The sequence below is a fragment of the Trichosurus vulpecula genome, chromosome 5 (assembly GCF_011100635.1).
Source record: "Trichosurus vulpecula isolate mTriVul1 chromosome 5, mTriVul1.pri, whole genome shotgun sequence".
NCBI classification, from domain to species: Eukaryota; Metazoa; Chordata; class Mammalia; order Diprotodontia; family Phalangeridae; genus Trichosurus; species Trichosurus vulpecula.
Window position 1 is genome coordinate 193,397,616 of NC_050577.1, and position 27,347 is coordinate 193,424,962.

General features: G+C 44.9%; 1 protein-coding gene across 2 annotated transcripts; it reads left to right on the plus strand.

Moving 5' to 3' along the window:
* Positions 1 to 9,124: 9,124 nt before the first annotated feature.
* On the plus strand, positions 9,125 to 27,211 carry PLEKHG6 (pleckstrin homology and RhoGEF domain containing G6). Of its 2 annotated transcripts, XM_036761954.1 has the most exons (16): positions 9,125 to 9,307; positions 11,250 to 11,453; positions 13,269 to 13,424; positions 15,315 to 15,479; positions 15,824 to 15,919; positions 16,238 to 16,288; positions 16,786 to 16,935; positions 17,993 to 18,103; positions 18,533 to 18,682; positions 18,929 to 19,066; positions 19,331 to 19,450; positions 20,044 to 20,176; positions 20,349 to 20,464; positions 25,376 to 25,530; positions 26,080 to 26,793; positions 27,015 to 27,211. In XM_036761954.1, exons 2-16 carry the CDS (start codon positions 11,310 to 11,312, stop codon positions 27,022 to 27,024), a joined length of 2,409 nt encoding a protein of 802 aa, XP_036617849.1. In that variant the 5' UTR covers positions 9,125 to 9,307; positions 11,250 to 11,309; the 3' UTR covers positions 27,025 to 27,211. The 2 variants fall into 2 exon arrangements, with proteins under 2 accessions (XP_036617849.1, XP_036617850.1); XM_036761955.1 differs by lacking the exon at positions 11,250 to 11,453 and having other exon boundaries at positions 9,159 to 9,307; positions 27,015 to 27,210.
* Positions 27,212 to 27,347: the final 136 nt, after the last annotated feature.

The following is a 27,347-nucleotide window of genomic DNA, read 5'->3' on the forward strand; positions in this document are numbered from 1 at the left end:
ATGTCTAATTAGATTGTATTTCCAGGGACTATCAGCAAGGTGGGGCTATGGATCCTCCAATGTAGATGGTGGAGCTGTGGCCAGTGATTGAAAAAAACCGCACAGTCAGGGAACAAATGGGGAACTAAATCACTTGGGGTTTATTTTTATCGTTCCAAGGAACCTGACTTCAGAGCAGCCAAAGTTGGGAAGGAGTTCAGGGAGGTGCCTTCAATGGCCTAGATAGCTCACCCTTCTAGCCAATACCTTTTCTCTCCATGGCCCTTCCTAGCCTTAGGGATCTGTCAAAGCAGGCCCTTCCCTAGTTCTCACCCTTGAGTGGGAACAGGTCCAAACCGAGGGCAGGGATAGTCCTGGGAAATATAATGAACCAGAAAAATGGCTCAGAGAGTACTCTGTGATTTTACAACATTCTTATATCCTTTGTTTCATTACATATCCCCTCTCTCAAGGTCCTCTACAATTTAGGGACTTCCAGAAAGGCCAAGGGACAGAAAGTTCATCTAATCCACCTGAGGACAGCGAATTTGTTTGTTGTTTTTTTAATATATTTTTATAACCACATTTCAATGTAATTGGTTTTCTTTGCAATCCTACATATGTGATGGGTTTAAAAATATTATTCTGATCTGGGACCCACAGGCTTCACTAGACTGCCAAAAGGTACAACGTTAAGAGCCCCTGAATTCTAACTTAATGCCCTCACTGAAGAAGCTGAGGCCCTGGAAGGAAGGAAACAAGCATTAAGTGCCTACTGAAAAGCATTATGCTAAGCACTTTACAGATAGTGTCTTATTTGATCCTCACAATCCTAGGAGATAGGTGCTTTTACCGTGCCCATTTTAGAGTTGAAAAAAAACCCAAAGCAGACAGGCATACAGTGACTTGCCAGTGTCACACAGCTAGTACATGTCAGTTTTCCTGACTCCAAACCTCAAACTCCATCCAGTGAGCCACCTACCTGCTTCTAAGGAAAGAAAGTGACTTGCCAAAGGTAAATAGCAAAGGTAGAATTTGAACTCACGTCTTCTGATACCAAATCCAATCTAGTTGATTTATAGGCTGAGGATTTACGGGAGGAAAAAGGGGAGAGATAAATAAAACCTGTCCTTTATCCAATGTCTTGTTAGCCTCAGTACTTGCGTGGTACCTAGGGACACTGACAGAGACACAAGACCTAGGGACACAAGGCTTCACAGAGATTATTTGTTATGAGAAGCCTTTAATAACAAAGATAGTCTCTGTGGTCTCAGAGCTGGAGTTCTGAGCCACAGGATACAATTGAAGTGAACTGAGGTATTTTCCTATTGATCTTGGGGAGAACCTGTCCTTTCTCACATTTCTGAGGGGAGAGAGGGGAAAGCATAGAATCAAAACTTTGAAGCTAAAAAATACTTTAGAGACCATCTAGTTCAATTCACTCATTTTATAGCTGAGGAAGCCACAGCTCACCAAGGAGACTGACTGACTTACCCAAACTACATAATGACAGAGCTGACATCTGAACTCAAGTCTTGTTCTTCCCACTAACAAACACCAAGCTGACTCTTCTAATAGAGGGAAGCATCAATGGCTCGCAGTCTCTGGAAGCTCTACCGATGACTTGGTCCACCTGAGTGCCTGAGGTTATCCAACCCCACCTGTGCTCCCTCACTTACAAATTTAAGTCCTTGATGTGAACCCCAGTATTAAACCCTTCCTCCCAGGATGGAAGGGTAGTGACCAGTGGCTGGTCCCTGTTAATACTTCATTATCCATGACTATTAGCTCCTGCCTTGAGAGATGAGGGCTGGGTGGAGATGTCAGGCACCCTCTTGATTCACCCCTTAATGGTTTCAGGAGCTCTAGGGAGTCTCCCTGAGCCTTCTGCCAAGAAAAGGTGGAGGGAAGCAGGCTTTGAAGGAGCCAGATTCTTCCAAAAATCTGAGACAGCTCAGTCCATAAATTATTATCCCATTAATTGCCATCTAGCTAAAGCTGTTAATCCCAGGAAATCATTACCATGGACCGTGATCCTCCCACCTACAGTAGCATTGCTATAATCAGCCATTGGGGAATGAGGGCTGTTCTCAATGAAAGGGAAACAGAGGCATAACGAGAAAAAAATTCATGTTCAGGCAATGTAGAGAGGTCTTTGTGTAGCTAAGAGAAGGACTCAATTATCAAGAAGTCCAGTTTGAGTCTATCCCCAGGCTAACAAAATTTAGCCACCCCAGACTTGGCCTCTTACCCTCCAGCTCTCTGAGTTTAGAAAAGAAACATCTGGGTTCTCTTCTTCCCATCCCTGGAATGAACTCATTCTTCCTCTCTGTCTGTTGAATCCTGTACCTTCAAGGTTTTGAGGCCACCTCATCCATGAAGCTTTCCTTAATTCTGCCAAGAGATTGTTTTGGTTTTTTTCTCCCACCTCAGATATTCTTAGAGTACTTTCTCTGGCTCTCTCCTTGATCCCTATCGCATCCTACTTGGTATTATGCCATTTGTCTTCATGTCACAGGAATTATATAATTTTTATCTTTGCATCCATAAGACCTAATACCTGTACCTAGTTGATAATAAATATTTATATATTTGAAGTAAATTAAAATAGAGGATTTTTCTCTGTACTTTAACAGAGGACAGGAAAAGCCGAGGCCCCAAGAAGGGAGATTCATGTAACAATTCACAATAAAACTGAGGAATCCTGGCCACCAACCCAGACCTGTTTGCTAGGCCATAATTCCCATTTTCTGAAGTCTTCCCTGGGAACCTCTCCTCTCAGAATACCTAGAAAGCTTGGCCAACAGCCATGAGGAATAGAGAGGAAAGGTTAAGAGGTTAAATCTCTTTCCCATCACTGAGTCCTGTCTACCAAATGGACTCAAGAAAGCATAAACTTGGGAAACATTGCGGCAGAACAGAAAGGGCTTTCAATTCAGGGGATCTGGGTTCAAATCCTGAAACTGGCAATCCCTACCTTTGTGACCCTGGGCAAGTCCAATAAGCCATGTAAATAAAGCCTCAGTTTCCTCACACGTAAAATGAAACTATCGGACTAGATTTCCTCTGAACTCCCTTCCAGTCCTGGATCTATCTATCTATGAGCATATCCTTGAGGTACTTTGGACCTTAGTTTCTTTCTGCATGTGCATAAACACCTATATCCTCCTTCCTTCTTCTTGGGGAATCCTAAGAGGAAAATGGAGATGAGCTCTACAAAGTGCTTTGAGCTTCTTAGCACTAGACAACTCTGAGGCACTGCTAACCAGAAATAATCACCAACCCCCTCCAATGCTGTATTATTTTTAACCCCCATGTTAACCCCCAGCACTTACCAATTCTGTCTCTTTCTTAAGAGGGCAGCATGAAATGATAACAGTTGCCATGTATGTATAGCATTACAAAGAATTTTCATACTTTATCTTATATTATCTTATATTATATGTTAATTAATATATTAATATATTATATATTAATATCTACTGATATTAATAAACCCATCTTATAGATGAGGAAACTCATACTAAAAGACCTTAAGTAACTTATCTTACATCAGGTAGTGAACAGCACATTCAGGATCCAAAACTAGGTCTTCTGGCTCTAAGTCTAAAGATTTTTTTTTTCTACCGCACCAAACTGAAAAAGGGTAGATTTATGTCAGGTGAAGGGTCCAGGAGAGGAAAGTAAAAAGATTTCCAAGTTCTACAGGCCCACCATTGCCTCTCTTCTCTCTCAATAATTAATCCAATTGATCAGCAATTGGCTATGAAACAAGGGTCGGGAGATAGTTAATAAAGACCAAGGAATTATATAACAGTGAAAGCTGAAAAGGAGGATATTGGAAAAAATGGAGGGGGCCCATGTTAAAAGAAACCCGTTCCCCTAGGAATCCTTTCAGAACTGATTAGCAGGAATTGGGCAGAAGGATAGGGGAGGATGTAGATTTCCTCCTTCCACCAGCTCCATTTCTGCTCCTTGCCATAAGACCCATGAGGATGAGTGAGGGCACAGGAGAGAGCGACATTATCTGAGAATCAATTCTGAGTGCTATGAGCTAAAGGAGACGTAATAGTAATAACTCATATTTTTATAACACTTACCATGTGCCAAGCACCGTGCTAAGTGCATTCTGATTATTAGTTCATTTGATCCCCACAACAACCCTGGGAGGTAAGTGCTATTATTATCCACCATTTTACAAATGAGGAAACTGAAGTAAACAGAGGTTAGCTGACTTGCCCAGGGTCACACAGCTACTCCTAAGCATCTGAAGTCACATTTGAACTCAGGTCTCCTCGACTCCAGGTCCAGCGCTCTATTCACCGTGCCACCTACCGCCCCTATCCATACTTATCACCTCCCTCCAATTATAGGAAGGTAAGATTTAAACCTAGAAAGGAGCTTAGAGATCATCTAATCCAGATCTTTCATTTTATAGATGAGGAAATCCACAGCGAACTAGAGGAATTAGGAGTTATAAATACGTAGCCCATTTTCTACTCCACTCTCTAGTTCCAATGGAGTATTTTGGAAATAAGCCAATCCCGGGCATGGCTTGTGCCCCCACTACAACGTGAAACTTCAAACCTCTAAAATTAGTTCTAGGTACTAAATTATTACAAAGCTAAGAAAAGAAAAAAAAACTAGGGAAACCATAGCATAGACTCAGTGGAAGCATTTACTTGAAACAAAAGAAGAAATAAAACAAATATTGGAAATATCCTTATCAACCATTACCTAAATGTGAGTACATTCCCATTGCCTTCTTCCTGGGCCAACCTCGGAGACTCCAAAGGCCTTTCATAGCCTAGAGAGAAATCTCTCCTACATCCAGATTCTAGTCTGAAAACTGGGGAAAACAGTGGGATATGTTGGGAACCCTGAGCTCTGACACAAACACCTCTGGTCCACTACTCCACCTGGCCTGCAGCTCTGGCGATCTCCACAGCATTAGCGCCCTGCCTTCTTATTGTTGGCACCCTGCCCAAAAGTCAATATATGGCTCTGTTCTAGTTCAACACTCCACCCTTGGAAACTCAGGACTTTCCAGACACCACATCTCTTCCTCGCCCTTGGAGTCTTTCTTCTTCCTTCTTCTCTTCTCAAAATTTCCCTGTACTCAGGAATCAGTTTCCTAGAAGGTGAAGTAATGGTCAGACAGATTTGTGTCTGCAGCACAATGGGAAGTGTAGGACTGTTGCTGTATGACATCAGCCCCCTCGGTGAAAAATTTTTAGTGCCTGAAATGTATACAAGTTATGGATGGAAGGGAGGGAGGAAGAAAGGAAGGAAGGAAAGAAGGAAAGAAGGAAGGAAGGAAGGAAGGAAGGAAGGAAGGAAGGAAGGAAGGAAGGAAGGAAGGAAGGAAGGAAGGAAGCCAGGTATTATTACCAAAGTTATAATCCAGGGCATCTTTTCTGTTAACATGGTACATTGATCTATCTTCACCTGTTTTTCAAAGTCCAATAGTCCAGACACACCCTAATCTTCAAAGTGTTCTCACATACCATCACTATGTGTGAGACATATGGATTACAGGGTTCTATGACAATGCCAAAGATGACCCTTTGGAGATGATTTCAGAGAATACTGGGAAGACTTGTATGACCTGGAATAGAGTGAAGTGAGCAAAACCAAGAAAATGATGCATAAATAAAAGAATATCGTAAAGATAATTTTGAAAGACTTAGGAACTCTGATCAATGGAATAACCAACCATGAATGATCCCAGAGAACTCATGATGAAAAATATTATCTACTCCCTGAATTCAGAGTACAGACTGAGACATGTGTATGTATATACGTGCACATACACACATATACATATATATACATACATATGTGTGTATGTGTGCATATATGTCCAATTTAGAATTTTGTTTTGCTTAACTATACATGTTTGCAATATGAGTTCTGTTTTTCTTTCTTTCTTGGTGGTTGAGCAAGGGGTAGGGAAGGTGTGAGAGAGAGAAGGTAGGTTTTCATTGATTGAAAAAGAATTAATTATCCAGAGAAAGAATTACAGAGTCTGAGCGCAGATTGAGGCAAACCAATTGCTCTCTCTTTTTTTTCCCTTCTTTTTTGGTTTTGTTTCTTCTTTCTCATGATTCATTCCATTGGTTATAATTCTTCTTTACAACTTGACTGTTATGTAAATAAGTTTAATGCGAAGGTATATGTAGAACCTGTGTTAGATTACATGCCATCTTGGGGGAGGAGAGGGAGGGAAAGAAAATCTGGAACTCAAAAACTTGTGGAACTGAGTGTTGTAAACTAAAAATAAAAATTAATTTTAAAAAAAGAAAAAGAATTAATTAAAGAAATAACAAAGATGCCCCATTCAAATGGCTCCTAATATCCTCCTCAAAGAGAAAATTTCTGATAGCACTCTGAAAAAGGTTGGTAGATGTTGAGGTGAGCTGTGTGCATACCTCCTTGTATGTATCCCACATTCCATTCACACAATAAGACCACCATAAGAAGGAAGAAATTATGAAGCACCTATTATGTGCCTGTCCTAGGCAGTGTGTTAGACATTCCACTGGGTCCTCACAACAACCCTTTGAGGTAGGCGTTACTATTATCCCCACTTTACAGTTGAAGAAGTAGAGACAAATAGAGATTAAGTGACTTGTCCAAGGTCACATAGCTAGTAAGTATCTGAGGCTGGATTTGAACACTGGACTTCCAGACTCCAGGTCCAGGCCAGGCAGAGAGACATTGTATTACCTAGTTTTTTCTTCAGATAATCTTTCCGATTCTCAGGCTCTGAAAGAACTAAAAAAATCAAACTTCCCTCAATCCATTCTTAAGCTAGAGAAGTCAGTACTACCTAAACATTCCCCACAGCACATCCTCGATTTTCCTGCAAGCACTGCAAACATGGATCTTCACATACTGGTGCCCCTTCTGCAGTATTCTACCAGCATTTTGAACAGACTAAAGTAGGTCCTAACCAATGCTGAAAATCCTGTCTGAAGGTCTGACTTTTCCAAGGCTGTGGTGACCATTTGTTTAATATAGATAGCCATCTTCACTCATTTTATAAAAGTCCAACCCCTGCAATGTCCATAATAAAAACTAACATTTAAATATGGCTTTAGAGATAGCAAAGTGCTTTATATACACCATTTATTTAAGCCTCCCAAAGACCCTGTGAGACAGACAAAACAGGGATTTTTGCCCCCATTTTTATGGATAAACTGAGGCTTAGGGTAAGTGACTTGCCCAGGGTCACACAGCAAGTAGGTAGGTATCAAATGGAGGTCTTCCTGACTTCCAGCCTGTAGTCTATCCACTACTCTTTGCTGCCTTTCATAAAGTAACTCAAACATTAGCCATCACTTGGGATTCACTATTCAGCCTAGCAGGATGTTATACTCCTTCCCTCCTCACCATGGCTGCTTCAAGGAATCCTAGGAGTCTCAAAGGAATGCACCTAGGAAGGGTTAGCAGGACAGAGGTTACTAAGTTTATGAATACTGAGTAGAAAGACCAATCCAAATCCAGTGAAGTTAATCAAAGAAGACTTCCTGGAGGAGTATCTTGAGCAGAACTTGGGAGGAGGCAGACAGGAAAGAGGAGGGACATCCCAAGCAGCAAATGGTCCTTTATCAGAGTCAGGGACAATCCTTGTATGTGGAGCAGGATCCCTCTCCCACATATCTAAGATCTGAGGATATTGCCTGTCTGTACCTCAGCCTGGGACTGGCCTCTTGGGAATGGGGGAGGGAAACCTCCACTTGGCACAAGGTCCTATAAAGTTCCATCCCCAGGGGCAGAGTCCAGAAACAATGTCTGATCAAATTGCCCTCTCCCTAGCGCCAGGGTGGAGGAGGCAAGCTCAGGACACCCTCAGAGATAAGGATCACACACTTTGGACTCTATAGCCAAGCAAGCCCAACTGTTAACTCTTCCGAGGCTGAGGATGGGAGAGACCCAGGTCCCATCCTCCTATCCCCACCGTTTTTACATATCCCTTGCCTATTTAGTAGATATGCCTCAGTGTCATGGCAAGTGGGGGAAATTGGCAGGGCCAGATAAAGGAAGTATCTTGCCCTTCCTCATGACACTGAGTCCAACCAGAGTAGTGCCCTATAGTTACGGCTTTATCCTCCTTGCCTGAAGTGCCAGGTCTCCTTCCCTAGAAGACCCTGTTATGCATTTATCATGCTGTTTATTATGGTCCTTTTCACAGGTCTGGGGTTACCACGGGATTACCACCAATGACTACACTGGAATATCTGAGGAGCATCATCCATTTAGGAACACCCAAAGTCCAAATGGAAATTATTTTATTGATCTAAACATAGGCCAACCTTGAATATAGATCCCACCCCTAAAATGAATTTTTTTTGAAAGGAAAACCATATGAATGTGCAATGAAAATTAACAGAGATTAAGAACCACTCTTAAGTTTTATATACTTGATTAAAGAGAAAGTCTAGCCTATATGTCTTTTTCCTCTAGCCACCTGTCCATTTCTCATGATCACTTCTAGTTAGTTATCTTTGTATGTGTCCCATGACTTTTAGGGGCTTCTTTGGTTTATTGTTTTGTTTTGTTTTGGTTTTTTTGCAAGGGGAAGGCAGGGCATTTGGAGTTAAATGATTTGCCCAAGGTCACACAGCTAGTAAATGTGTCAAGTGTCTGAGGCCGAATTTGAACTCAGGTCCTCCTGATTCCAGGGCCGGTGCTCTATTCACTGAGGCAACCTAGCTGCCCGCTTCTTTGGTTTAAAAAAAAATTAGTAGAAGTAATAGAAGTGGTAGTCACAGTGATAATGATGAAATTAACACTGTGGTAGTTAATAATAACAATAATCTTTCATGTGGTTCCCGTCTGGGGATCCTTAGGGGTGTATAAGGACGTACATTATGGATCCCGAAGAAGGCACAGAGAGACCCACAGGTACTTAAGTAATTAATTTAGCCATGCCTGGAAGAGGATCCCTTTTAAAAGTGTACAGTAGGACCTGACAGAGGAGGAGTGTCCGATTGTGCATTACAATATCTCGATGGGAGAGAAAGTAGAGAGAACAGTGAGTGAAGTGCAGGGTGGAAACGGAGGGAAGCCTCCCACAGAGTACATACCCAGTCCCAGTCCCGAGGAGGTGGGGCGGGGCCTTAGCTTAGCCCCGCCCTTTCTTCCTTCTTGGCCTCCCCCGCCTGACACCAGCTCTGCTCCCGGGGCCAGCAGGTCCGCTCTATCCCAGTGCCTGCCGGACCAGGTTATCTGGGCTGGCCCTGCTGCTTTACTTATCCGGGGACCTGTGGATTGGAGGAAACGCCTGGAGGGGCGACAGGAGCTGGGACACCTGGGGGAACAGGTTAGAGGAGAAGGGATGGAAGGGGGGAGTGGCAATGAGGGTGGGGGCAGGGGCAGGTGTGGGCACCCGGAGGGGTAGTGGTGGTGAGAGGGCCCAGAGGCCAAGGCCTTGGGGGCACAAGGGTGCCCAGGAAAGAGGGAGCAGGTGACAGCTCTAGGGGAGGCAGGAAGGCACTGGAGGAGAGAGCATGGGAAGGCCAGGCGGGTGCTGGGAGGAGAGGGCACCGGAACACAGAGTCCAGGGAACAAGGAAAGGAAGCTTCAGGATCAGAAGAAAGGAGAGGAGTCAAGAGACAAGAAGGGGGAGAAGAGTAAAAAACACGAGATGGAGATGGGGAGTGAGGATAAGAGAGGGGAGACAGTTTGGGGGCAGGGAGAAGATCGGCACTGTGGAAAGCTCCCAGGAGGCCAAGAAGCAGATGAAAAGGGTCTGCAGACTTGAGAAGGGGGGAAGAGGATGCAGACAGAAAAAGTCATGATTCGATTCTCTGTTCCCATAGTCTCCTAGCCCGACCTGCCCACTCCCACACATATGAATCCATAAGAGTCCAAAGACTCTTAACCTGGAGTCCGCAGGACCCCCTGGTCCATGAGTGCCTTTCAGGGGCTCCCTTAACTTAGATGGGAAAAAATATTACAGCATTATTTCAACAAAGTCAGTTTCCTTTGTACTTCTGTATATTTTATTTTATGCATTTAAGAAACATTATTCTAAGGAATCCATAGTCTTTATCAGCTGTCAAGGGTCCCCAGGGTATACCCCCAAAAAGGTTAAAAAGCTCTGCTGTGTCAGTGGAGATGGGCAGAGGAAGGAGAGGGAGGCAGAGACAGAGAATCACCAGGGTTCTGACCCAGTGAATCTGGGAGATCAGGGCCTTCTTCAGGGCTGGGCTTCTGGTGTGGAATAGGGCACGCTCCCACATTAGCTCCCTCCTGGTACACTCACCTTCCAGTTTCCTTTGCATGTGTCTCCATTCCTAACCCCAACCTTCCTAGTCTCCTTGCTTCTCCTCTTCCCTTTCTGGGGCCTTTCACCTGAGTACTGCTACCTGGCTTTCCAAACCCCAGGGCAGAGCCAGAGCTTCTAGTCACCTCCCTATGGCTTTTACCCAAAGGTATAGGGGCAGAAAGTATAAGATGACCCCAAGGGAACAGGGTCTAGAATCAAGGGAGGAATATCCTGTAGAGGATGGGGCCGTATGGGTAGAAAGCTAGGCCAGTCACTGACCCCAATGCTCCTAGGTCTTCCTCCTAAATTAACAGGACTGAAGGACATTGCCCTGTGTATTTGTTTTGTTTTGTTATGTGTATATGGATGCATATACACATATATCTATTTATGTATTATATACACATGCCTGTGTTCCTTTCATCCTCCTCCACCCTGCAAAAAAAGACTTTTCTATATACATGACCTGCCCACACATACATACCTAAGTGTCCTCCTCTATTCACCAGTGTCAACAAACACCCCCTCATGCTTATAGTAGCTGGTCAGCCACAGACCACTATGATCATGCCCATCCCTTCCATGACCTGTCAAACACAAGAAAAAGCTTTGCTTTGGGCCTTAGCTCCTTGCCCCACTCCCCAGGATGATGTCTCTTATTGCCCCCTTCTCAGCCCTTAGAGACCCCTATTCTTGGTGCTTTCTCTCTCTGTTTCTCTGTCTCTGTCTCTGTCTGTCTCTGTCTGTCTCTGTCTCTGTCTCCCTGTCTCTATCTCTGTCTGTCTCTGTCTCTGTCTGTCTGTCTCTCAGTCTCTCTCTCTCTCTGTCTCTCTCTGTCTCTGTCTCTGTCTGTCTCTCTCTCTCTCTTCCCTTCTCTCTCTTTTGGTCTCTGTCTTGGTCTGTCTCTCTGCGTGTGTCTCACAGCTTTCACATGCACATCTCCCGCACCAAAATCTGCTATGAGACTGACCTCTTTCTCTCCCTTCTGTTGCAGCCTCAGGTGACCCCTCCCTTCTCAGCCATGCTGCCTCAGAGATGACCAAAAGCACAAGGAATGAAGGGGTTCAGTACCCCAGATGAGGGCCGCCTGGTCCACGGACTGGTGGCCTCTCGAATTGAAACCTATGGGGGAAGACTCCACACATCCCCAAACCATAGAAACCCCAAGAACCTGTACCTTAGAAGGACTGCTCAACAGGTGAGAGTCATGGCTTCCCAATTTGGTTCTCCCCTCCCCCGCCTTCCCCTCTTGCCCCCTTTCCACCTTCCTGGGGTATTGACAGGTGAGGAGGCAGAGTGATCTAATCAAAGCAAGTCTCTTGGCTACTTCTTTTCTGGATAGGTACCCTTCCCGTCTATTTCCCACCTTTTATATGCAGCCTCAGTCTTTCAGACTCAGACTTTCATGTACAAATCTAATCTTTGACACTTTCTCACTATGTGATGTTGGGTAAGTCACTTAACCCGTATGTATCTTAAACAGCTCCTTACAATTTTATTTGCCAAGTAAAGGATCATAGATTTAGTGTTAGACCAAAGAGGTCACCTAACATAACCATCTGTAAAATGGAAATACATGATAACACACATATTATATGCATAATAACACCTACCTCACAGGCTTGTTTTGAGGATCAAATAAGATAAAAATGTAGACTTCTGCAAACTTTAAAGAGTTTTATAAATCTTGGCTATTATTTTTTTCCCCATTTTCCTAAAGGAAGGTAAACCTCCCATTTCCCTGAGTGGACTAGGGTGGTGGTGGGGATGTGGGACAGGGCATTGTTAAGGCTCCTCATCCTTCCTCGGTCCCAGCTTCTTATCCTTCCTACTTCCTTCCCTTCCCTTCCCCTATTCCTCCTTCTCTTCCTCCATTCTCTTGTCTGTTCTCCTCCTTGTCCTTTGTCCTCTTTTCCCTCCCCGACCTTTCTTTCACTCTCATTTCCCCATTCTTCTTTCTCCCCACCCTCCTTCCCTTCTCTCGCCATCTTTCGCCTTCACTTCTACTCTTCTGTGGTTGTCAAGAAGATACTTACATTTGTCACCATATTTGAGCCTCGCTACCACCCTGTGAGGTAGGTGCTCTTATTATCCCCATTTTACAGATGTGGAAAATTAAGATTTGAAGGGTTCGAGTGATTTGTCGACAGGCACGGTGTCAGAGGTCAGATTTTAATCCGGGCCTCTGCTGATGCCACCTTCTCCACTATACCATGATGTCTCCCCAAATTCCAGCTTCCTAGAGAGAGAGGGCTTCAGGGCACCTCTTGAGGGCTCAAACCGAGGGAAGGAGAAGGGGTGTGCATATGGCCTAGGGAAGGGGTGGAGGAGAGGAGATATGATTCAGGCCACATGTAGGCAAGAGGAATGTGGCTGGACCTGCCCAGGGAAGGGCAGTCCTTTCCCACTCGAGGTAGGACATAGACCATAAATAGTCTCTGCACATGAAGATGCATGTGTGAACACACACATAGAAGGTAATGTACATGGGAGGTGTGAACATACATGAACAGGAAGGTGAGGTATGACCATGTAGGAGCAAGGTGCGGTATGGAGCCAGCATGTGAGGTTGTCTGAAGGCATTATAGTCAGGCCAACGCAAGGTTGCATGGAACACAACAGTGAGGCTGCCCATGTGAAATGATAGCACATGGCAGCATGAGCCCACCTGTGTGAAGGCTGTAGGTATGATACCAATACCTGCATGTGTACGTGCATGTGCTTGTGCTTCTAGAAGAGGCAGCGATTTCTGCCCCAGGGCCTGCTCCGAATGCCAGGCCAACATGCCCCTGCTCGGCCAAGCCTCTCTGGCAGCACCCTCTGTGACTCAAGGCTGGGAGGGGCCACCACACCAAACTTGTTTGAGGGGGGAAGTGGTTTAGGGAAACAGAGCCTCAGTAGAGGGGCAGGAGAGGGTGTGCCCAGGAGCAAAAGCTTGGCAGTAAGAATCCTTGTTGCCCCTGATGAACATGCCCAGAAATGCTCCTTTCTTACTCCTTCTTCTCTGTCTTAGGATTCCTCCCACCACCGACTACAGGACCTTGTCCCCTTCACCAAGAGTTCTGCCCAGTCCAGAGGCTTGTCACCACTGAGGCTGAAAGACCCAGAGCCTGAGAAAAAACATGGTGGATATTTTGGGTCTGGCCCTTTAAACTCCCCCAAAATCAAGGTAAAGATCCCTTTCCTGAATTTTTCCTCTTTGCAAACTCCTATGACAGAGGAGGAAGGAAGGAAGGAAGGAAGGAAGGAAGGAAGGAAGGAAGGAAGGAAGGAAGGAAGGAAGGAAGGAAGGAAGGAAACAGAAAGAGAAAGAGAAAGGGAGGGAGGAAGGAAGAAAGAGACAGAGAAAGGAAGGAAGGAAGGGAAGAAGGAAGAAAGAGAAAGAGAGAGAGAGAGAGAAAAAGGAAGGAAGGGAGAAAGAAAGAGAAAGAAAAATAAAGAGAAGTAGGAAGGAAGAAGACAGAAAGAAAAAGAAAGGAAGGAAGAAAGAAAGAAAAGGAGGAAGGAAGGAAGGAAGGAAGGAAGGAAGGAAGGAAGGAAGGAAGGAAGGAAGGAAGAAAGGAAGGAAGGAAGGAAAGAAGGAAGGAAGGAAGGAAACAGAAAGAGAAAGAGAAAGGGAGGGAGGAAGGAAGAAAGAGACAGAGAGAGAAAGGAAGAAAGGAAGGAAGGGAAGAAGGAAGAAAGAGAAAGAGAGAGAAAGAAAAAGGAAGGAAGGGAGAAAGAAAGAGAAAGAAAAATAAAGGGAAGTAGGAAGGAAGAAGACAGAAAGAAAAAGAAAGGAAGGAAGAAAGAAAGAAATGTAGGAAGGAAGGAAGGAAGGAAGGAAGGAAGGAAGGAAGGAAGGAAGGAAGGAAGGAAAGAAGAAAGAAAGAAAGAAGGAAGGAAGGAGGGAGGGAAGGAGGGAAGGAAAAAAGAAAGAAAAAGAAAAGAAACTATATAGGCCAAGTCATTTTATTATGAATATGTATCCTAGTCCAGATAGACTTTCATGTACAAATCTAATCTTTGACACTTTCTTGCCATGTGATGTTGGGTAAGTCACTTAACCCGTATGTATCTTAAACAGCTCCTTATAATTTTATTTGCTAAGTAAAGAATCGTAGATTTAGTGTTGAAAAGGACCAAAGAGGTCACCTAACATAACCTCCTCATTTTACAGACGGGGAAGCCAAAGCCACAGTGAGGTCGAGTAGTTTTCAAGATTGGGCAGTAATCAGTGGCAGAGTCTGGGTTTGACTGACTCCTCTCACTCCAAGTCCACCATTCATGGATGGATTGCAATTTGCATCAGGAATCTCTACAAATTTCCTAGTGCAACTTTCAAGGGTATTAGGGAAAGAAGAAAAGGGAACCATAATTCTTTGTTAACCCCAATTTTGAGAATGGTCATGACAATAATAATAATAGCTGGTGTTTATCTACCGCTTTTTAATCTACATTCTCTCATAATTTAACTACATCATCTGTAAGTTTTACAGATGTCATCTCATTTCATGCTCACAACACCCCTGCAAGGGAGGAAATAAAAGTGTCTTTAGGGGAAAAAACTAGAAAGTAGTAGAAGAAAATAGAAGAAAGAATGACACAGTGGAAAATTGAAAAAACTCCTGGGTAGGGGATCAGAAGATGTGAGTTATAATTGTGGCTGTGGTTTTGAATCTTAGTGAACCTGAGCAAATCATTTTACCTCAATGGGTCTCAGGTTCCCCTTCTGTCAAAAGTACCCATTGGACAGCATGAAATCTAATGGCCCTTCCAGCTCTGCCACCTTGATTCTATGAGGTAGAAAGAGGCAGGGTCCCAGATGCTTTGGGATCTCTCTGACTAAATCTCTGGAAGAAGTCCATCCAGAGAGCTCCTTCTGTGCAGTGTGAATGTCTCTGAGGGGGTCTGAAGGATAAGGGACCCCTCTGGCCATATTTAACCACCCCACTTTAAATCTTAGAATTTGCCTCTACTCTCTCCAATGCCAATGACTCTACCCTAAGGCCTTCCACAGCTCAGTTTAGATACTCTGTCCATGGGCTCTCACCCTGACCTTCACCTCTGTATCCCCCAGGAGGTGGCCAAGGCCCGACAGCTGGAGATGAGGCTGCATACATTCAGCATGTTCGGGATGCCCCGCCTGCCCCCTGAGGACCGGAGATACTGGGAGATTGGGGAGGGTGGGGACAATGGCTTGACAATCGAGAAGTCCTGGAAAGAACTGGTACCTGGACATAAGGTAAGGATGAGGCTGGGAACACAAAATACCTGCATACTTATAGCCATAAAGACTTATATGCACACATGTACATGTATACACAATCACAGAGATGCATATTCATTCGTGAACACAGACCTGCATTTGTATTGGTGTGTACGCATGCATACACACACACACATACACACACACACACACACACACACACACACACACACACACTCTTCTAAGAAAAGGTGACCCAAAGAAGCAGGATCCTGGCTGGGAGATCCTGTCTGTCCTTCCCTCATTCCCCACCCTCACCCCCCACTTCCATCTCCTCCACCCTCCTGCTGAGCCAGCCCTTTGACCCTATCCATCCCCAGGAGATGAGCCGGGAGTTCTGTCACCAGCAGGAGGCACTTTGGGAGCTAGTGACCACTGAGCTGAGCTATGTTCGAAAGCTAAAGATCATGACTGACGTAAGCCTTCCCAGGGCCCTTCCCCACTCATGGGTTTCCTCCAACTCGCCAACTTTGACTGGCATCCTCCACCTTTCCTCGGCACCCCCACTTCCATCCCTGCCCCCACCTACCTACAAGGTCCCAGAAGGGAGGAAGACAAGTGAAGATGAGAATTGTGGAGAATGTCTATATTGGGTTTATATCCCCTGACCTCAGATTGATCAGCCAAGGGGTGAGGGGATCAGAGATATTTGATGCATGCAAGGTAACAGGAAATGTGTGGAGATTCATGCTTTGGAGGTCTGTGTCTCCTAGTCTCCATCTTTCTTTGCCTAGCTCTTGGCTGCTGGTCTACTGAATCTACAAAGAGTGGGGCTTCTGACAGAAGTGAGTACGGCACTCAGATGCAGGGCTGGGTGGGCTTGGTGGGTACAAGGTCTGGTCATGGCCTGGCACAGCCCTAAACACTGAATTCCAGCAGTGAAAATGGTTTCCCCCACCGCCAACCATCAGTCACAGAAGGGACACATTCAGCTCCTCACCTAACCCCCTTTTCCCAGAGTTCTTCCCTCCTCGCCTTTTTTAGTCCCTTCTGTCCTCCACCTCCCCAGGTGCAGAGAACTCTCAATCTCTACCTGTGTCCAAAACTCCTTTTAGCCCCTTTCTTAACCGTGCATGCCAACCCTAGATAATGAGAGCATGAAGGGGGGAAAAAGCAGAGCTATTTGTATTTCAGGCCTGCTGTCTGGTTCTCATTCTACTTACTGCCTGTTTTCATTAGGGCCTCAGGCCCACAGATCACCAATGCTATTCAACTACTATATGCTTGGGAGGGGGGATGCTGAAAACGGAGGCCCTGATACATCTCCATACCTTTTTTCAAGGTTGTAGTTGAGTCCCTGTTTGGAAATGTGCCAAACCTGATCCGCGCCCATCAGAGTTTCTGGGAGGAGGTGCTACGGCCTACCCTGGAGAAAACCCGTGTTTCAGGCCAGCCTCTGGACCCTCTCAGCCTGCAAGATGGCTTCCTGACAGTGAGCACTGGGTGGGAATGGGGGGAGGGGTATTTTCAGATCAGGCAGGTGCTTGAGGACTTCAGATGGTAGCTGGCTTGTTGACCCCTCATGTTAGTTTTCCATCTTGAGCCACCAGTCAGATCATCAGGTGGGTAGAGACCATATACAGTATGGTTTGAAGAGGCACGAAGGGCAGGATTCCATCTCACATTATCAAGCCCCCAGTTGTCTTCAGGTCTTAAAAGTTTGGGGGTCTTTAGGTGCCTCATAGTAAAATGGCTAAAACCCCTAAAAGGGATCATACCTTAAGCCCTTATCAAGAAAACCTCTTTCAAAAAAAAGAAAAGAAAGAAAACCTCTTAATAATTGATTTAATACCTTAGGAGGATTAACTGACATCATGCTGAGAACAAGAATAAATGACTGAAGGAGGCAAGCACCTCACATCTTTGCTCTGGAGAAAGGAGAGGAGAAGCCACTGGGAGGGGGCAAAAGTCCCAGAGACAAATATGTTAGGACAGAGTTTTTGCCAGAACAGGCTCAGCACATCCTACCTAAGGGATGGTATAACAGCCATGGTGAAAATCATAGGCTCATAACAGTCCTTTCCAGAAACCCCAAGTCTTCTACCTATAAGAGGAGATACCTCCTGGGCTCCCCCTGAGGTCCCGCTTGCCTCCAGTGGGGAAATGGGAACCTCCCAATCTCTCCCCACTTGATAAGAATTTCCATGTCCTTATTGATGTGGAATGGACCTCAGAGACCATAGGAGAGGTGATAAATGGAATGCTAGCTTCATCTGTAATGGCAGTGAGGGGGATAACCCAAAAAGTATTCCCACCACTCCATGCACCAAGCTTGCTTAGAAGCTGCAACATGAATGGGATGCTAGAAGATGAGGCTTGGCCTAAGCCATAGCTAAGGGTCTGTCTGAGCAACAAGTGATGACATCACCACCACCACCACTACCATCCCCCACCCACCAATCTCCATGGACAATGTCTGAAGTAACTATTTAATCATTTTTATTTTCTCTACCACATTCCTCTGTGCTCCTACCCACCAACACTCCAAGTTTGGCCAACGGTTCCAGCCATATGTACAGTACTGTCTTCGTGTGAAGCAAACCATGGCCTATGCTCGGGAACAACAGGAAAACAACCCTCTCTTCCAGACTTATGTGCAGGTGTGTTAGTGCATACAGGAAGTCAGGGGCAGGGAAGCAGGATAGGGGGTAGGAGAGTGTCTGCCTATTGGTAAGGACTTTTATTGGCTGCTCCAGGTGGGTACTGAACAGCCATCCCTCCTCTCCAAGGGAGGGGCCTAAGGCTCTGTTCATCTTTTTTTTTTGAGGGGGGAAGGCAAGGCAATTGGGGTTAAGTGACTTGCAACATCACACAGCTAAGTATCAAGTGTCTGAGGCCACATTTGAACTCAGGTCTTCCTGACTCCAGGGCCAGTCTCTATTCACTGCCCCAACCTCTGTTCATCTTAAGGAGGAAAAGATGAAAATGTTTTGGAGCCTCAGGCAGATGGTAGAAGTTATTCTTTTATAATTATTATTGCCTCCATCCATGGTACTTCCTGACCCCTGATCTCTCTCTCTAAACCCCAGTGGTGTGAGAAACACAAAAGGTCTGGACGCCAGCAACTCAGTGACCTGCTCATCAAACCCCATCAACGAATCACAAAATACCCTCTTTTGCTCCAGGCTGTGCTCAAGAAGACCCCTGAGCCCCAGGCCCAGGATGTTCTCAGTGCCATGGTAGGGATGAACAAAGGACCTAGCCTTTCCAGGGAGTTTAAGGGGTCTCTGGGAACTCTTGACAAAAGTCTGTTTCTCCATCCATAAAATGAAGTGGTTAGTCTAGCTCTAACAGACTCTGATTGTATAACATTTCCTGATTCTCTGTCTATGCTATCTATGATTCTATGTCTCTGGTCACTCTTTGGGGGAGGGTTGGCAGAGCCAGAGTAGGCTAAACCATGACAATCTCCTTGCTGGGTCTAGATTTCTTCTGTGGAGGCTTTCTTACACCACATCAATAGCCAAGTGCGTCGGGGAGAGGATCATGACAGTTTGGCAGCTGCTGCCCAACGAATTGGGCCCTATGAAGTGCTGGAACCATCCACTGAGGAGGTGGAGAAGGTAAGAAAGCCAAATAGACAGACAGACAGACAGACAGACAGACGGAAAGTTGGGAGGGAGGGAAGGAGATTGGGATAGAGGGGTGGGCAAAAGGAGGAGGCTAAGGGAAAAGGAGAGGGGGAAGGCAGCATTAGGAAATGAGAAACATGAAATTATTCCACATTAGGTGTAAAGGATGGGGAGAGAAGACAGAGGATAAATATTTGTCTCATGGGAGTTCGGGGTCATGTACCTTATCCACTAATGCTGTCTCCTCCATCCTAGAACCTGCGTCCCTTCTCCAACCTAGATCTGACCTCCCCCATGCTGGGGGTCGACCACCAACACACCCGGAAGCTTCTACTAGAGGGTTCTGTTCGAATGAAGGAGGGACGAGAGGGGAAGGTGAGGGAGAGGGCAGAGACTGGGAGTTAGGAAGAGACAACAAATAAAGGAGCTGGGGGAATAGACTTTTGGAGGAGATGGTAAGAATGGGAAGAGGGCAGGAAGGATGGAGAGGCTTGGGGCATGGGAAGAAGGGGTAGAAGACAGAGAAGTTGGGAATGGAGGGCAGGAGAGCTGCAAGTGGGACAGAGAGGGCCCAGGGACTCTCAAAGGGCTTTTTCTATGTGCATCCATATCTATGTTCCTGAGTCTACCACACAGACATTGGACTATGTGCACATGTTCTTTGCACCTTAGTCATGAGACTTGGGTTTTATTCCCTCCCTAACTCTGCTACTAATAAGTTGTGACCTTTGGGCTCATAGTTTCTGGATTTCACCTGCCCTGTTTCCTCATCTATAAAATGTATGAATTAGATTGGACCAAGGTCCCTTCCAGCTCTAAAGGTCCCCTGTGGTCCTGGAGTTATGCTTGCTGTCTCTTTGTGCATCTTTTGTGCTCATATATACTCTCACCCAGAGTTCCCTCAACCCATCATCTTTCCCACCAAGCTATATCAAGCTTATCACTGTTTCTCTCCTACCTGCTCCTAGTTGGACGCATACCTGTTCCTGTTCTCTGATGTGGTTCTGGTGACCAAACCCCAGCGCAAGGCAGATAAGGCTAAGGTCATCCGCCCACCGCTCATGTTGGAGAAGCTTGTGTGTCAGGCCCTTCGAGACCCCAGTATGTCATTACTACCCTACCCCCTCCCCAGGACCCCTTTTTCTTTTACCTCCATCCTTCCTCCTTCCTCTTCCCAATGTCCTTTTGGCTCAATGAAGGGGGAGTAGGGAGCAGGAGAAGGAAGCAGCCTCCCCTCTGCTTCCCTACATTTCCTATTTTTCTTCTACCCCAGACAGCTTCCTGATGATCTACCTTACCGAGTTCCAGTGTGTCTCCAGCGCCCTTGTTTTCCATTGTCCCAGTCCAAATGAATGTGTTCGCTGGCTAGAGAAGATACAGGAGGCCCAGGTACTCAGTGGGTACAGCCTGGAGAAGAGTGGGTGCAAGACATATGGAGAGACCTACTGGGGCTGAGAAACAGAGCAGGAAGAGGGAAAAGGAGAGGAGAGAAAGAGAGAGAGACAGAGACACACAGAGAGAGAGAGATACAGAGAGGGAGACAGAGAGAGAGAGACAGAGAGAATGAGTACTACCTCACAGAGAAGGGTTAGATAGGTTAGTGGCTATAACTAGTTTCTGGACCCCTGGGGTGCTGGCTCCCCTGGACAAGGAGATGTGGTTTGCTCACTATGCATGAAGTAGGATGGGGAGAGTCACTAATTAAATAAAATATAGGCTGTAATCTTTGTCCTCAAAGAGTTTATAATCTAGCGGATCTAGAACTTATATACTTCAAACAAGTAAGTGCTGAACCGCATGGTATGACTATATTAGACGTTTCAGTGAAAGAAAAGACAAGTGTGCACTGGGCTTATAGAACCCTCAATTTGTGGCGACAGAAGAAATCTTAGTGATCCAATCCAACTCTGTGATTTTATAGATGAGGAAACTGAGGCTCAGAGAGTTGATATAATTAATAATAATAATATCATTTACATAGCACTTTAACATTTGCAGAGCACTTCACAGATATTATCTCACTTATCCTTGCAACAACCCTAGGAGCTAGATGCTAATATTATTTCCACTTTACAGATAAAGACACTGAGGAAGATAGAGGTTAAGTGATCTGCCCAGGGTTACACAGCTAGAAAGTGCCTGAGACCAGATTTGAATTTAGATCTTCCAGACTCCAGGTCCAGCACTTAGCTGGCAGCCTTTTCTGATAGCCATATGGTCTACCTCCAAGTCCAAGGTTCTTTCCATCATTCCACACTGGCTCTAAGAATCACAGGATTTAGAGCTGGAATTTGTTATTGTTCAGTTGTTTTTCAGTTGTGTCCAACTCTGACAAAGATACTGGAGTGATTTGCCATTTCCTTCTCTGGCTTATTTTACAGATGAGGAAACTGAGGCAAACAGGGTGAAGTGACTTGCCCAGGGTGACACAACTAGGAAGTGTCTGAGGCCAGATTTGAACTCAGGAATATGACTCCAGGCCCAGCGCTTTATCCACTGTGCCATCTAGCTGCCCATATTGGGGCTGAAAAGGGCCTTAGAAATCATCTTGTCCTATTCTCTACTGGCTCCATGGAAGAGGTTGAGATTTGAATTGGGCCTTGAAGGTTGAGCAGGATTTAGATTACAGGATAGCATTCCAGGCAGCAGGAACAGTGTAAGTAAAGGCAGAATGAGCAATATATGAAAGACAGTAAGGACACCAGCCTGACTGGAGGGGAGGTCACATATCAGGGAACAGTGGGAAGGAACAGTTGGATAGGTAGCTTGGGAACAAGTAATGGAAGGCTTGGAAAGAATTTAAACTTGTAAGCAGCAGCAGAAAATAAAGAGACATTGCAGATTCTTGAGAAGGGAAGTGACACAATTAAATCAGTGTTTGAGAGATTTAGATGGACTAGAGTGGGAGAGACCAGAGAGGTGAGTTATTAAAGGATTAATCCAGCCATGAAGTGATGATGACCTGGACCTCAACAGTAACGGGGGAACAGAAGAAACTGCAAACCTAACAGAGATTTCAAAGGAAGAACATGAAAGAGAAGGAACAGATAAGATGGCCCCAAGGTTTCTTACCTAGGCTAGATACTGACAGATATTGAATTATTGGACAGGGATATGAGAGAAATGATTGTTTCTCTCTTGTATTTAATGAGTAATTATTGAATTAGGACCAAGGTTTTTCTCCTTTTCCACTTCCTCATTCAGAAATCAGTCCGTATAGGTTGTTACTCAGGCAGCCTTCGAAGTGCAGGACTAATACTGAGGGGGAGAACTCAGATCTGTTCAAAAGGTAGTTAGTTGAATTGATGGATTCTGGTCCGTTTTATTCAGACAGGTCTGGGAAAATGTGGGTACGTATACAGATAATTCTTTTTGACCAAAACTGACTGATCAGTCATGTACAGCAGACCCTCACTGAAATAAGTCCACCTCTCATTATAATATTGATTCTCTCATTAACTGTTAACCAATGAGAGTTGATTTCCACCCTCAGGAATGTCTACTCATCCAAGGGCATATAAGCATTGAGTGGGTTCCATGAGGTATCTTTGGTCTAAGAGAGACATTCAAATGACCATCCTTTTATTAGTAATATGCTAGCATTATTAATTAAATGATTGATTGCCCTGAAACCATGTCTCTCAAACTTTTTATATGTCACAGGTACCTATTTTTGGAGAAAAGATAGAATTTTGGGCCCAGAAATGTAGATACATACTATATCAGCAAGTGGAAGAAGAGAGTCAACCAGAGATATTTAGATATACCAATTAAGGAACAAAGACGTAGATGAAGAAGTTGTTCAACATTTCAGTTTCCCCAGCATTAATTAATCAGCTAAATGCTGCTACTAAATATACAAGACATTCTGATTAGGTGCTAGAGATAGAATGGTGAAGAATGAGTCTCTTCTCTCAAAGATCTTAGAAGTTAATCAAAAAGTGGGATCCAACATGCGTACAAACAAATAAGTCTATTGTTATACTTAAGGATTGTATCAAATGCTAATGTATTATATAGATATTGTACCAAAGAATCACAGTACAATATGATTATCTGTGGCTGGTGACCATTTCAGATCTTCAAGGAGACATAGGGACAGTATCCCTGAGCCATATTTTCAGCCCCACTACATGTCGTTCTGTAATAATATTACTAGTTTCTCCTTGGCACATCCCTGTGACTCCCAGCGAAAGTATGGCTACAAAGTCCTATTTCTGTGCTTTATCAAGGGTGGCAGCCATGTGAGTGGAGAGGAGGTGACTGGCGGGGAGAAATATTTCGGAAATGGAATGAACAGGACTTGGAAGCTGACCGACTGTAAAGAAGGGAAAAGAGTTAAAGATAATTCAAAGATTTTTGTGCCCAAGTGCCAGAAAGTGGAAGTTTGGAATTTATTAGAAAGCGGATTGTTTTGGAAATGTTGAATTTGAGATACTCATGGAATATCTGCATGAAGAGATATCCCGAGGATCTGTTGCAGATCATATCAGCACAGAATGTCGAGTTGGAAGGGATTTCCAAATCTCAGTTTTACAAGAAGTTAAGGAAGTGATTGGGGCCGGACATAAAGATCTGGGAATTACTGCCTAAGAAAAAACAACTGGAACCATAGGAATGGATGTTTGGCAAGGGAAAGACTAGAGAGGAGAGAAGACAGACGAGGACATAGACTTGGGAGATGCTCACACTTGGGGAATGGGAGAAAAAGGGTGACACAGTAAATAATACTGAGGAATGGTCAACTTGGTAGAAGCAGAACCAAGAGAGGATAGTGCTACAGAAGACAAGTATCAAACGCTGAAAAAAGGCCAAGGAAGATGATAACTGAGAAAGGCTATCAGGCAATTAAGGAGCCATTGGTGATCGTGGGGCTGGCTAGCATTTACATAGGGCTTTAAGATTTTCATAGTGCTTTACAAATAATTATCTCATTTTGTCCCTACAATAACCCTGAGAGGTAGAAGTTGTTCTTATTATTATCCCCTTTTTATATATGATGACACCGAAGGGGACAGCAGTTAAGTGACTTTCCCACAGACAAGCTAGTAAGAAGTATCTGAGGCTGAACTTGAACTCGGGTCTGCCTAACTCCAGGTCTAGTGCTCTATCTATTGGGCCACCTAGCTGCCGTGGAGAGAGTATTGAGTATAGTTAAAAACTATAATAAGGTACCAGACACTCAGGTCCTTACTTGAATTAAACTGCCAAGCATTCAAACTGTTTCAGAGGGCACAACTCTGATGGGCTGGCCACGTTGTTCGAATGCAAAATGTACACCTGCCAAAAAAGACTGTTTTATGGAGAAGTCACACAGGGCAAGCATTCACATGGTGGTCAGAAGAAGCGATACAAGGACACTCTCAAGGTCTCTCTTAAGAACTTTGGACTTGATTGTGTGACATGGGAGACACTGCCACAGGACCGCTCAGCATGGTGTGCCTGCGTCAGAAAAGGTGCTGTGCTCTACAAGCAAAGCAGAATTGAAACAGCTCAAAGGAAACGCAGGATGTGCAGATTTAGAGAATCCACCCCAAATGCTGACACAAACTATTTCTGCCTGACCTGTGGTAGAACATTCCAAGCTCCTTTTGGTCTGATCAGCCACAGTCTGACACACTGAAACTTGACTCTAGCATAATGATGTCATTTTGGTCCTCTTCGAGTAGGAAGGACAACAACCAACCATTGAGTATAGTGGTGATATTTAGAAACCAAATTGCAATAGTAGGGAAGTAAAGACAAATTATTCTAATAGTTTAGCAATGAAGGGTAGGAAAAATATAGGACGATAACTAGAGTGTTTTTTCAGAGTAAATAGGTGTCTTTTTTTTTTTTTTTAAAGCATGAGGAGTTGACTCATTTAAAGGCAAGTGAGGAAGTTAAGCATACCTAGAGTGGATGGGGGAGGGAGGAGGAGGAAAAGAGAATAAAAATAGAGAGGAGATAGAAAACAGGAAACTACTTCTCCCCCTGGCATTCCCAATCTAGAAGTGGCTCTCTCCAGCCCAAATCATCCCCCAGGAGCCTTGGTGTTATTCTACCTCAAAAAAACAACCTGAGTATTTAGAACATACTACCCCAACCCCCCTTTCAATCATGGGAGAGATTTCTGGAAGGAGGGTGTCTTCTCTCAAACTGGTTAATCAAGCAGAAGGAGCCTATTGTTCAGAGAAGGGCCTGGCAAAGGAAAACTATCATTGGTCTGGTGGAGGGAGGTGTTTTTTGTAGTCCTGCCCCCAACTCTTAAGATCCCTTCTTTGACTCTGAATTTGTTTATTTCTCTTTTCACTCAAACAGACCACCCTGCAGAAATTAAAGACAGAGGAATATGTGCAACAGAAAAGGGAACTCCTGGCCTTATATAGGGACATCGAGTCTCCCAGCACCAGGCCTCCAACCCCTTCTCCTGACGGCTCCCAGAGCAGTGTGGAAGACCACAATCAGGAGAGGAGGTAGATGAGATTATCCACATCCCCAACCAATGGAATTATAGGAGGGGGGACCACAAGGGTAAAAGATGGATCATTCAGAGGGAATAGAATGGGTCTGGAGTATTTGGAGCTCAGACTAACTAGACTAAGTGATGGGTAACTGCATCAGACATTAATTGAAGAGCATTAGACAGACCTAGGAGGTTAGTAAGCCTGGGAAGTAAGAACAGCACTGGGTAATCATGACAGAGACACAAATTATGAGTTCTCACACCTTCAGGGTATAGATGAATGTGTTTATGCAGTCACAGAATTTTATTGCTAGAAGAAACCTTAAATTCCCACGTTCTATAGATAGGAAGACAAGCTCAAAGTGATTTGTTCCAGGTTACACAGGTCTACTCATTCCCAAACTAGTACTCTTTCTTTCTCACCACAGTGCTGGGACCAGGAAGAGGAAAGGAGTTTCTCTTTAGAGAGATTCTGTTCCCAGAGAAGTGGGAGATCACTTCTAGTCACAGCAAAAACTTTTGAGACAAATTTTGACCTGGGTCTTGTTCTCCTTAACAGAACTTCAGAGTTCTCAGCCCATGTCCCTCACCTGGTGGTCACAGAAGACAGAGAAGACTCTTCTCTAAGCCTGGATGATGGTTCTGACAGTGGCTATGGCACAGTACCCGGCTCCCTACAAGGGTCCCAATCCCCACTGAACCGTAGACGCCGGCCTGCCCTCCGCCAGGACCCCCGACTGACCCTCTCTACCCTGGACCTCCGAGACATCCCTCGAAGACTCCAGCCTTCCAATCCCCATGCCCCTCAAAGACAGAGTGCCCCTGACCTCCCTGAAGAGGATATTATCCAGAGAGGGCATAGCCTTCCAAGGAGGAAGCCCCTACCCTGGTCTGAGAAAGAAGATGAAGAAGAAGGGTCCTCGGCAGGAGGGGATGTAGTAATGGAGACTCTGCACCGAGCTAGGCTTCGGGGACAGCTACCTCTCTCACCATCTCAGGTGGACTCTTCAGGAGAGAGCCCCTGGGATTCCTCAGGAGAAGACGAGGAAGAAAGTCCTCTGTTTATGGTACCCAAGCGCTATTCTTCATCCTACTCCTTACGGGCAGAAATGCTGCAGGAGATCCGGGAGGACCTGGCCAGCCAGAGGATTGATGGAGTCTCTGACACAGTGACAGAACCCAGGGATAGACCGCCCCGGAAGCTGACAGTAGTTGAACTGCAAAAGATGCGTGGGTCTCAAATCATACAGCTAGATACCCCATTAACCACATCGTAAGTACTGCCTGGAAGAGAGTATGAGTGAAGGCTTGGGAGGGGGCGTATAAATAACAGTAGTGAGGAGGGCTAATATGGAGGGTAAAATGCTTGATAAAAAGGTTGGCCAAAGGGAGAGAAGGGGCACCCTAGCCAGAATCTGCACTACTAACTAATCCCTCTTCACTCTTTGACCCTTTCCCATGCATGTGAAACCCCTTTTTTCTATCTCTTTCCAGGGAGGTATAGCCTCACTCAGGACACCTAAAATTTTACCTAGAGGATATCTGCTCCAAGGAGCATTGGTCATCTACCCACCTTGGCCCAAGAAGCAGATCCAAGCACCCACCTGCTCTATGACATAAAGTTTGGGATCAAGACTGTAAATTTTTGTATCATAAACACTCCTTAAACTCAAATAAAATTCTGTATAGATAATAGTGACTGGAGTGGCCTGATGTGACATGAAAAGAGGTAGTTGGGGTGAAACCAGAAGAGGGCAGCACGAGCCTGGACAATATATTTATTCTTTCACAACAGAAACTAAAAAACCGATACCTTCTTGGCATTGC